The 11,971-nt window shown below is 52.2% G+C and overlaps 1 protein-coding gene across 1 annotated transcript in view; it reads left to right on the forward strand.

The window, feature by feature from the left end:
• Window positions 1–11,259, forward strand: part of ABCB9 (ATP-binding cassette, sub-family B (MDR/TAP), member 9) — a 42,771-nt gene extending 31,512 nt beyond the window's left edge. Inside the window, exons 9-14 of the mRNA XM_010841418.1 lie at window positions 353–481; window positions 2,565–2,753; window positions 3,245–3,418; window positions 5,998–6,157; window positions 7,687–7,823; window positions 10,027–11,259. Coding sequence (XP_010839720.1) covers window positions 353–481; window positions 2,565–2,753; window positions 3,245–3,418; window positions 5,998–6,157; window positions 7,687–7,823; window positions 10,027–10,287 — 1,050 coding nt within the window. The 3' untranslated portion in view covers window positions 10,288–11,259. The remainder of the gene's footprint in view (window positions 1–352; window positions 482–2,564; window positions 2,754–3,244; window positions 3,419–5,997; window positions 6,158–7,686; window positions 7,824–10,026) is intronic.
• The last annotated feature ends 712 nt before the right edge of the window (window positions 11,260–11,971 follow it).

The following is an 11,971-nucleotide window of genomic DNA, read 5'->3' on the forward strand; positions in this document are numbered from 1 at the left end:
GTGTGTGTGTGTGTGTGTGTGTGTGTGTGTGTATGTGCGTGTGTGTGTGTGTACGCCAGGGCCTGACAAGAAAGCCTTGTTCCCGACCAGGCTCATGGCCTGTTCCAGCAGGGGCCGTTTGCGGGAGAATCCCTGTTGGGTGGGGAGGGTGTGAGTGACAAGGGGCGACCAGCTCGTGGGAGGCCGTCCCTGCCGCTGGCTGGACGTGCAGTTTGTGACTGTGAGTGCAGAGTCCACAGCTGCTCTCACCTCCCCTGCAGCCTGTGGGGCGGGGGGGACAGAGGGAATGGGGTTGTGGACCTAAGTCAAGGCCCCACCGTGAGTCAGACTCTGCTTTCCGTCTGCCCTCCAGCTCACGCTGCTTGTGGTCCAGGTCAGCATCCTCTACTACGGGGGCCACCTCGTCATCTCGGGGCAGATGACCAGTGGCAACCTCATCTCCTTCATCATCTATGAGTTTGTCCTGGGAGACTGTATGGAGGTGAGGGGCTGGCTGGGGGAGGGAGGGGTCCCGGGGAGGAGGGAGAGGTGATGGGGAGGGATCTGAATGGGGGTGCTCCAGGGTCCACAGGAGGTGGCATTTCTTCCTAAAGGACATGATAATACCAACAAGGAGACTAACGTGGGACAGCAACTTTGCAGAGCAGAGTGGCAGCAACAGAGATTATTTCATAAGATGCCCCTGAGCACCTGTATGAGGCCCAGTGCTCCCCGGGTCCCCACTTTCCGGAAAAAGCAGCTGAGGCTCAGAGTGGTTCAGGGACCTGCCCCCCATGTTCGTAGGGGTTCCCAGTTCCAAGCCAGATAGTCTGACTTTATTTTAACCCACTTTAAAGAGCAGCTCTATGAAAAAAGAACAGAGTGGGTTTGTTTTTTAAGTGGATTATATCATATATATATATATATATATACACATACACACATACAGTATTTCAATTTTATTTTAAAATTTATTTGCCTGTGCCTGGTCTTAGTTGCAGCATGCAGGATCTAATTCCTGGACCAGGGATCGAACCCGGGCCCCCCGCATTGGGAGCATGGAGCCTTAGCCACTGGAGCAGCAGGGAAGTCCTTGTAGATTAACTCTTAATTTGGCTTCTCCCACCAGCAGGTCCTGAGATGAGGGAGCTGTGGAGCTTGTGCCTAAATTGCCATCAGTCACTTCCAGAGGATGCATAGAGTGAGGGTGTTAGTTCTCTGGTCCGACCCCACCCCCCCACAAAGCCCTCCAGCACTAAGGTAGAGCCTGTGTGTCCTGCAGTGATAAAAGCCCAAAGATGTGGGGGTCAGGGGCGGGCTGGTGTCTTCTGCAGACCGCACTTTGCCTTAGCTCCAGTCAGACCCTCAGTGTCATTTGAATCAGCGTCAAGGAAGCCATGCTTCAGGAACATCCACAGCAGTGGGCAGACATGTGTCCCAGGATTCCAGTGTGGCACGGTTTATAACAGTGAGAAGTTAAATGCTTGTTAGCCAGCGATTGGGCAATACGGTATATCCGTATGCCACAAACAGTCCGTCTGTGCTACAAAAACGAGGCAGCAGCCACAGGAGCGAGGCAGAGCTGTGTGCACTGGTGCGGAGAACACCAAGACACAGAATCAGTGCAAAAGCTAGTCTCTGAGTCATAGGGATGGGCTGATCTCATGGTTTTCTTTCGTCTCAAAATTATTTAATTATGTACTTGCATGTGTTTGTAAAAGCACAGAGAAAGGACTTGAAAGACACAGTTCCTGATAACCGGGACCACCTCTGGGATGAGGGACAGAGGACAGTGTCTACACAGCACTTGTGTCTTACTATGAGTAATTCTATCTGGATGTTAACAGCTGTGGTGTTTTGAGGGCTCCCTATGCGCTGAGTACTGTCTTCACAGAACCATGATACGGGCACTAATATTACCCCCATTTCACCAACCAGGACCCGCAGTCACAGGTCATAAGGGCCTGAACTCAGGAGCCAGACGCCGGGGTTTGAATCCTGGCTCTGCTGCTTCTCCATGTGTGTGGCCTGGGGGAAGTTACTTGAGCACTCTGTGCTTCGGTTTCCTTATCACCACAGAGGAGCTAATGATAGCAGCTACCTCATAAGACATATATGCACTCAGTAAAATGAGTCATTATTCACATTTATACTTGTGTATATTTTTACCCAAGGAAATGTATAGTATACATTTAAGGCTGTTTTAATCATCGAAATTTAAAAATTCTGTGGCAGCTGAAAGAGGAAGGTCCAATTCCTGTTCTGCTACATTCTGGCTTCCCTGCAATTTCATTTCTTCTTCTGGGGAGTGATAAGGCCTACCCTGCTGGACAGTGGTGAGGTTTAGCTGTAACACATAAAGCATCAGTATTTTTTATCGCTGTCTTCATTTTTTGCATCATGGTCCTGGTCTGCTGTATAAGCAGGTGGGGCTCGGACAGCCTCCTGTGACCATGCCCCCCTGTCAGACCTGCTGCTGTGTTCTTGCTCTCTCTGCACCCACTTCATCCCTCTGGTACCATGGTGAAGGGGACCTAGGATTGGGGTGTCAATGGGTCAGGAACATGTTTCTCCTCCCCCCACAGTCCGTGGGCTCCGTCTACAGCGGCCTGATGCAAGGAGTAGGGGCCGCTGAGAAGGTGTTTGAGTTCATTGACCGGCAGCCAACGATGGTGCATGACGGGAGCTTGGCCCCTGACCACCTGGAGGGCCGGGTGGACTTTGAGAACGTGACCTTCACCTACCGCACTCGGCCCCACACCCAAGTCTTGCAGGTGAGAGAGGGCCTGAGTACCCCCACCACCACCCGCAATCATCCTTTCCCTCCTCCCATCTCTCTCGCGCCTCCTACAGGGCAGGCCGTGGCAGTGCAGCCAAGAATACAAAAAGCAGAGTCCCTCCACTCCTGGAGTTGGGCTCTTGTTGGGGAAGGCAGAGCGTTAACAAAAGGATTCCAAGAGCAATGCTAGGAAGGCAATGAATCGGGGCAGTCTGCAGACATGGTACTCATAGTCCAAGAGGGCTTCTCGGGGGAAGTGACTTTTGATCTGGGACCTAAACAAGGAGCAGGAGCCAGCCAATGGCTCTCTGCAGAGAGAACATTCCAGGCAAAGCAGACGAGAATAAAAGTGCTGTCAAGGCCTAGAAAGGAGAGCCTTCTGGGGCGGCGGCAGTGGGGCAGGCTGGGAAGGGTGCCCGGGGCCTCTGAGACCAGGGCCTCTGAGTGAGCCAGCGGCCCCGCCTCGTGTCTGCCTGTTCCTTGTAGAACGTCTCCTTCAGCCTGTCCCCAGGAAAGGTGACTGCGCTCGTGGGGCCATCGGGCAGCGGAAAGAGCTCGTGCGTCAACATCCTGGAGAACTTCTACCCCCTGGAGGGGGGCCAAGTGCTGCTGGACGGGAAGCCCATCGGCGCCTATGACCACAAGTACTTACACCGAGTGGTAGGCGCACGGGCCTTTGCTGCCCTCCTCCGCCCTTTCCCTGTTTGACCTTTTCTCGCGAGCACTAACAGATGCAGGCAAGAGGGCTCAGGATACACACAGAGTTCAAAGGATTATCACCGGGATTTCCTGGGTGGTCCAGTGGCTAAGACTCTGTGCTCCCAATGGAAGGGGCCCAGGTTTGATCCCTGGTCAGGAAACTAGATCCCACATGCTGTAACTAAGACCCAATGCAAACAAATAAAATATAAAGAAAAAAAAAGGATTACCACCAACGTAACACCACCCAGTTCAAGAAATAGAACATTCCAGCACTCCAGAAGCGCCCCGCCCCCCGCCGCCCCACTCCATGTGCCCCTTCTTTGCCTCCCAAGAAGCGCCATCTCACCCAACCTTCATAATCATCACTTTCTTGCTTTTCTTTTGTTCTTCCCATCGCTGTGTGGCTCCCCAGACAGCGCAGCTGTGTTTTGCTAGTTTTGAACTTCATCTGACTGGCGTCATAACACGTGTATTCTCTGTGTCCTGTTTCCTCCACTCAGCGTTATTTGTGAGTTTTCCAGGTTGAGGCTGTGTTTGTAGTTCCCTCATTTTCATTGTTGGGAGATAATCCACTGTGTAAACATGTCACAGTCCATTTGCACATTCTGTTCTTGATGGACAGTTGGGGGTGTTTCCTGTTTTTTTGTATCAATATTTAGCAACAGTATTGATACAGACAGCACTGATACTGTCTGTATGTCCTGGTATGCACTGGTGGGTAGGTTCTCCCAGAGTGGATGAGTATCCGCAGCTCTAGTAACTCCTGCCATTAAGGTGGTTTACTTTTTTCTTTTTTCAACTTTATAGTCCCACCAGCAGTGAAAGAGAGTTCAGGTTTTTCACACTTAAATGATCTCCAGTACTTAAAGGAGGCTATTCATGACCTTACGGTTTTGGGTAACCTTCTCAGACAGGTGCACTCAACATCTGATCCTGAGCTGCTAGAAGAGCAGGGACACCCTGGGCGGTGTTCAGGTTGTGCACTATACGGGAAACACCAGCTACCGAGCGGACGTATTTACATCAGCAACAGACGTTAAGTTACTCGAGAGCCTGGGTTGGCACAGAGACTCCAGAACTTCCAGCTAGTTGTAGATGCTGGTGGAGGCCGCAGATTGTGACCTCTTCCCACTCGTGTGTATATAACCAGGGGTAGGTGGTGGAGAAGTGGTCTCAGGTATGCCACCACCGGGCTGCTGCCCACCGGAGTTCTGGCAGTGGCTCCTGGACAGAGCTGCTCAGGCTTTGCAATAGTGGACGCGCTCAGATACTTAATCTCAGATACCTAGTATCAGTCCTGTTTCTGTAACCAGTTGGTGAGTGTCTACAGGTGGTTCTTTGAGGTCTTTTGCATTTTCCTGGTGACTAAAGATTTTAAGTCCTTTTTCATACGTTTCTTGGACTTTTGGATTTCCTCTTTTGTGAATATCCTCTGTTTAAATTTTTAATTTTCATAAACCCAAAGCAGTAGAACTCAACCATCTAACTATATTCCCATATATTCAGAGAATTTTGTAACAAACACATGAGAATCCCCTCCACCTCCCCTTTTGAATTCCACCCCATGGCATGGTTCAGCATTATCGGTTTAGTCAACATCCTTCCCTTTCCAGTGTGTTTCCCATCTTTACATAAACATATCTACATGTAAAGTCTTCCCTGGTAGCTCAGTGGAAAAGAATCTGCCTGTAACACAGGAGACGCAGGAGATACAGATTCAATCCCTGGATTGGGAAGATCCCCAGGAGAAGAAAATGGCAATCCACTCCACTATTCTTACCTGGGAAATGCCATAGACAAAGGAGCCTGGTAGGCTACAGTCCACGGGGTCACAAAGAATCGGACACGGCTTAGCAAGTAAACAGCAGCAACAACAATATATAAAGACACATATACTTTTTTTTAAAACAAAAATAGAATCATTTTATATTTATTAAAAATATATATATAGCAGCTTGATTTTATAGATGTACTATAATCATTTAATCCTCAATTTATGGACAATTAGATTTTTTTTCTTTTTCCTATTTACAGTATTGTAGTGACATCCTCCAACTACATACACATTCCTAAAGCTGGGACCCTGAGACAATAGTTCCTTTCTGTTGGTCTCTAAAAGGGAGGGGGCACCAACTGGGAGGTCCCTGTGGCCTCTGCCTGCTCTGGCCTCTTGCTTCTTGCCATGGACAGACTCACAGAGGCACACTCCACACTCTCTCACTCTCTTTTCTTCCAGGTCAGAGGCAGCCAATGAGCTCTGTCTCGGAGGTCAGGGAACTTGGCTGAGCCCAGAGCAGCAAGCTTAGTGGGGCCCCCATTGTGTTGGTCAGGGAGGCTGAGGGCTTGTGCAGAAAGTGGACTCCACTGTTTGGAAAGAAGAGAGGCCACTGAATGCAGCAGCCGCCGGCCGTGGGCCCTGATCAGATTTCAGACTTGAGGCCCCAGGCATCAGCCAGGCCCGGGGCTGGTGAGGTTCCTGGTGACTGCTGGACTGACGTGTTCCCGGCCTCCCATGCCCCCTCCTTCCTCCTCCACAGATCTCCCTGGTGAGCCAGGAGCCAGTGCTGTTTGCCCGCTCCATCACAGACAACATCTCCTATGGCCTGCCCACCGTGCCCTTCGAGACAGTGGTGGAGGCTGCCCAGAAGGCCAACGCCCATGGCTTCATCATGGAGCTCCAGGACGGCTACAATACAGGTACAGGGCCCGGAGCATCACCTCCACTGTGCCGGAGGTCCATCCTCAGGATTCAACCCTCTGAGCTATGCGTTGCCCTCTGCCAGCTGCTCTTTATTATTTCAGGGGAAATCCACGTAACATAAACAACTGTTTTTAACTATTTATCTATTTATTTATTTTGCTGCATTGAGTCTTGGCTGCAGTACTTGGGAGCTTTTGTTACGGCTCTCAGGCTTAGTTACCCCCTGCATTGCAAGGCAGATTCTTCACCACTGGACCACCGGGGATGTCCCTAAACTTAACTATTTTAAAGTGAACAATTCAGGTACTTCCCTAGTGGTCCAGTGGTTAAGACTCTGTGCTTCCACTGCAGGGGGCATGGGTTTGATCCCTGGTCAGGGAACTAAGATCCCACAAGCCGTGTGGTGCGGCCAGAAATCAATACACTTAGTGCATTCACAGGGCTTTAAAACCGTCACCTCAGTTTAGTTCCGAAACATAACTGTTTTAAAATGGTATATGTATTATATTATTTATAGTTACTTTATGTGAATAAGTATTTTAACTTAATGAGTTGAACAATATATTAACTTATAGATTTGATTTAACGTATTTTAAAATTTTAACTCTTGCAGCAGGGCTATTCACACAGTTCAAAACTAAAAAATTAGACCTAACTATATCCAGTGAAAAGTTTCATTTCATCCCAGTCTTCACTACCAGTTCCCTCCGGCCCCCACCAAAGCTTCTTTCATTAATTTCTTACATGTCATTTTGAAGTTTCTTTATGCATATATGAGTATGTGTTTTTAGTTCCTCCCACCATTTACAGAAAAACAAAACAAAACAGCACCTTATATTCTGCACCTGGTTTTTTTTTGAGTGATGCCTTTTTTTCCCATATTGATACCTAGAAAGCTACTTTTTTTTTTTTTTAAGCTACTGCACAGTATTCTACTGTGTGGCTTTATAATACTTTCCTCAAAAATAACTGGTTTCCTCAGTTTCCTACTGATAGACAATTTGTATTGTGTTTTTGGTTTGGGGGTTTTGTTGTTTTCAGTTAACAGTGCTGTGAGTCACAGTGCGCGAGCAAGTAAATGAGCAGGAAATATTCCCAGAAATGGGTTTGCTGGTCCAGGTGTGTGTCTGTAATTGTGGTCTGTGTACTCACACAGCACAACCGGACACACAGAGGAGTGTGCACAGGGATCTCAGCAGCTGTACCCCAGGAAGACTGGGGGTGCCCCCTCAGCCACCCCAGCACAGTGTGTTCTCAAACATTTGGAGTTTTGCCAGATTAATAAGTAAAAGTTGGCATCTTGGTACAACCGCACACAGTCATGATTTGTTTGCCCCTTATGAACAGGAAGAGGGAGCATTGTTCCGTGAGGTTTCCAGCCGGCGGCCCTCTCAGCCCCACCTTTCCCGGGGAGCAGAGCTCCCTTGATAGAAGGGAAGGGCAGAGGCAAGGGACTGCTCGTCCCTCCCCAAGGGCCACCCAGCCTCCCCTCCCACTCACTTGACCCTGTGCCTCCGCCCCGCAGAGACAGGGGAGAAGGGTGCCCAGCTGTCCGGGGGCCAGAAGCAGCGGGTGGCCATGGCCCGGGCTCTGGTGCGGAACCCACCCGTTCTCATCCTGGACGAAGCCACCAGTGCCCTGGATGCGGAAAGCGAGTATCTGGTGAGTGGGGTGGCGGGTGATGCTGGAGCAGAGCAGCGGACAGGTGCTGGGAAGGGCTCAGGGTGGCTGTCGGGACTCTCCCAGGCCAGCTTCCTGGATTGGGGTGTCCCGGAGCTGAGGGCAGAGAGCGGGGACGGAGGAGACGCAGGTCATGGTCACTCAGCCCAGCCTCAGGGCTCTAGGTGTTGAAACCAAATGCACCTGGGTTTGAATCAGGAGAGGTGGGCCCTGGATTAGGAGCTCTGCCCTGGAGCGCATAACCTGAGTGTCTTACTCCAGCTCTCATGTCATTGATAGAGGGGCCCACAGTGTATTTGAAGACTTAGCTACCCCTATCTCGCCATGGATCCATTCATTTATCACACGGTATTTAATCCCCGCCTCCCGGGCACCAGCGCTGTTCTGGGTGCCAGGGTCACATTGGCCCCTGCCCCCAAGGTGTTTCCAGTCCAGGGCGAGAGACAGATAACAAGGAGACAAGGGTGAGTTTGCCCTGGGGGCTGTGCTATGTAGAAAATGAAACAGTCCTGTGGTGGAGAGGTTGAGAAACATAGCCGGCCATTAGTTAAAGCTGGGAAAACAGATTTTATCCAGTAGCTAATAAAGCAGGGGAAAGAGCTGAGGTCTAAGATTTGTGCAGGGGTGATGATGGTGATGGGGCAGCCATTTCAAAGGGAGATTGAGGATGCAGGGAAGGGGCGGGAGCAGGGCTCAGGGGAGACTCACATAGGGCTGGGAGCTGGCAGACAGTGGGAAACCACTCGAATTAGGATTCCTGTCCCCTACCGAGTCTGGGAGATGGGGCCCTATCCTTCCAATGACTACATTTCAAAGGAATGACAGAGAGAGACATTCCTGAGCTTTAGGAGATTTGCATATGTATCTCCATGGGACAGAGGAAGGTTGACAACTCTAAGCCCCTTTTGGTACATAAGTGCTCTAAGAAAGGGGGCTCAGCCACCGCCCAGCACGTGTTGGTTAGGACACTCAGTTCTCCTGGCGGCACTTAGGGGCTGGGGTCATCCCAGGGACAAGGCTCTGGCCCTGCAGGAGCCCCCTGGAATGTGGCTGCCTTACTGCAGGGTTCAGATGGGGTCACACGGGCCCAGAATTCACGTGCAGAGCCAGGGTCATCAAGGAGCTATTGAGCTGAGACCAGAAGGGAAAGGAGCCAGTCAGGGGGATCCAGGTGAGAGCATCCTGGGGAGAGAGGGGCAGTGAGGGGAAAGGCTCGGAGCAGGTCCACAGCCAACCCCCCAAGGTCAGCATGGTTGATGGTGGGGGTCGAGCGTGGTGAGGTCGGGACAGAGTCATGGTGGGTACGCCAGCTGTTCAGGCCCTGGAAAGGGTTTTTTTTTTGTTTTTTTTTTTTAGAGTAGGTTTACGTTTAAAGAAAGTTGAGCAGAAAGTACAGAGTTCCCATATATACCCCTTCCCCCAAACAATGTCACCTGTTATTAACATTTTACATTAGCAGTATATTAGTTCCCATTGAAAATTGGTATTAGTGCATTGTCATTAACTCAAGGTCACCATTCACATCTGGGGTCCCTTTGTGTTGCGAATTCTATGGGTGTTAACAAACGCAGGATGTCATGTTATGCAGAAGAGTTTCACTGCCCAAAAATTCCCCCCAGGAGTTTGGGTTTTATCCGAAATAGGACAAGAAGCTTTTGGAGGGCTTGGAGCGCGAGTTCAACAAGAACTGATTAAAAGTATTAAATCCACGTGGGTAGCGCGCCAGGAAAGTTGCCGGGATCCAAGCGAAAAGGAACGGTGGCAGAGGTGGAAAGATGGAGCAGAGAGACCCTGGGGAGATGGGGCTACAGAATTTGCTGATGAGTCAGGTTTGGGGGGTGAGGGAAGGATGAGGAAGCAGGTGATGCTGGTTTTGTTGGCATGAGCTCTGAGGCTGACGGTGAGACCATTAACCAAGGCCAAGGTTAGGGGAAGACAATGTCGGGAGCCCTTCCATCATTCACCGAGTGCTGCCCCATGTCAGGCTCTGAGCTCTGTCCCCCAAGGACAAAAACTCAGGAAGCAGGTCCTGTGCAAGCCCTCGCTTGAAGCCCCAGGAGAAGAAGAAGCCCCAGAGAGGCTGAGCGTCCATGGGATGTGGTGGACCCGGGATCTGAGCCAGGACTGGGTGGGGTGGTGGGCGGCGGCAGTGCCCGTGTGAGCCGGTGCCCTCCTGTGTCCGCAGATCCAGCAGGCCATCCACGGCAACCTGCAGAAACACACGGTGCTCATCATCGCGCACCGGCTGAGCACGGTGGAGCGGGCACACCTCATCGTGGTGCTCGACAAGGGCCGCGTGGTGCAGCAGGGCACACACCAGCAGCTGCTGGCCCAGGGCGGCCTCTACGCCAGGCTGGTGCAGCGGCCGCTGCTCGGGCTCGAGCCCACCGGGGACTTCACAGCCAGCCACAGGGAGCCGCCAGGCAACGGCAGTCACAAGGCCTGACCGCAGGGCCCCGCCTCTCCTGGTGGGGCAGAGGCCCCGGAGCCGGCCTGGCAGAGGTGCCCACGGGGGCCCCCCATCCTGGCCGCCCCCACTGCCCTCTGAGCCCAAGCCCATGGCACTGGAAGGGGAGGGCCACCTGCCCTGCCCCACAAGTCACCGCTTCCTGCATCTCTTCCCCGGGTCCCTGCCCTATTCCCCAGGCCACCACCAGCCCCCTGCTGCCATGAGCCACCCCTGCCAGTCTGGGCACAGAGACACCACTGGTCTCTCGGGCTGGTCTCCCGAAGCTTCTAGACGAAGGTAGAACTACCTTTTTAAACCAAGATCTTAACCAGGTTTTTTTACTGCTTGGTTTGATGGCCCCCATCAACTCCTAGATTTCAAAAACATTTTTCTAATAGGGAGTAATGATGGGCAACGTCCCTGAGATGTTCTGGAAACTTCTGAGCCAGGAGTGAATGGCCCTTCTCCCTAAGAGCCTGGGGGGATGTCAGGGAGAACTGGGCCTCTGCTGTTTGCCCCTGGAGAGAAGGGGCTTCCCAGTCCCTGTGGTGGTGGGAACACGGCGGGGTGGAGGGACTTCCCATCTTGCCCTCTTCCCAGCTTCGTGAGTCAGGCCAACAGTGGGTGGGGAGTGGAAGGCACCTGCCTGCCTATCACCCCCCAAATCTAAGCCAGTCTCACTGTGAACCACTACAAACCTTAACTAGGGGAGTGAGGGGCTGGCCAGGCCTGGCGGAGCCTCGGGGGGGCCCCGGCCCAGTGCCCAGCTTGAACCCCCTCCCTCTGGCTTGCCCCTCCTCGCGCCCTCTCCCCTGGCTGGCAGCGCCCTCCCCACATCTGCTCTGCCGTTCTGAGGCTCTCTGGACATCTGGGAGTCCGGTGCACGGGACGCCGGCAAAGCCCAGGTCTGGCTTTGTAGGGGGGTTGTGAAATGTTGGGAGAACCCGGGTCAATAAAGTATACTACCTCTGACTCCTGACCTCTGACCTCTTCCTGGGCTATCTGCCTCATCGCCTGGTTAGGTTTCTTCATCAGGCACTGCCTGGTGTAATTGTGGGGAGACTCTGGGTGGTCTAGGGCCTTCCCCCCATCCAGTGTGCGGGTGCCCTTCACATCCCCAGGATCCCCAGCGCAGACACTCACATCCGTCCATCTGTCTCCATGGGGCTTGTGCAGGATAACAGATCGGTCTCCACTAAACCCCCGGGGTCTTTTGTGCCTCCCGGGAAAGCCGAGACCCAGCAAATGCCACCTGTTTTTTTCCATCAGGGACAGAGCACCCTACGCTCACCAGCCCATGGCACCAAGACATGTTACCCAGCAGTACAGCTCAATCAGAAGGGAGGCTTAGGACTGGACACAGGAAGTTCCTGGTGGCAGTTCTTACTTGCTGAATTGTGCAGAAGTCTGGGGTCCCGGGAGAGGGGCTGGGGCAGTGGCTTTTACCAACAGGTATGGAAGTATTTGAATATTTTTAACAACCAGTGAAGTCACACTGCATATACCAGCTCCATGTCTGCCATGTATCCATTTTCCTGCCAAATAAACCGAGGCCTGAGGCCCAGACCGTGGCCAGCTCAGTCCCCTGCGTGCCCTCAGGGGCTTGGACCTGCCTTGAGCATCTTATTTATCCAGGACCCTCTGGCTCCCTCCCTGAAGAAGCCATCGTGAACCTGAGAAC

Source organism: Bison bison, unplaced genomic scaffold (genome assembly GCF_000754665.1).
Source record: "Bison bison bison isolate TAMUID 2011002044 unplaced genomic scaffold, Bison_UMD1.0 scf7180017864160, whole genome shotgun sequence".
Taxonomy (NCBI): domain Eukaryota; kingdom Metazoa; phylum Chordata; class Mammalia; order Artiodactyla; family Bovidae; genus Bison; species Bison bison.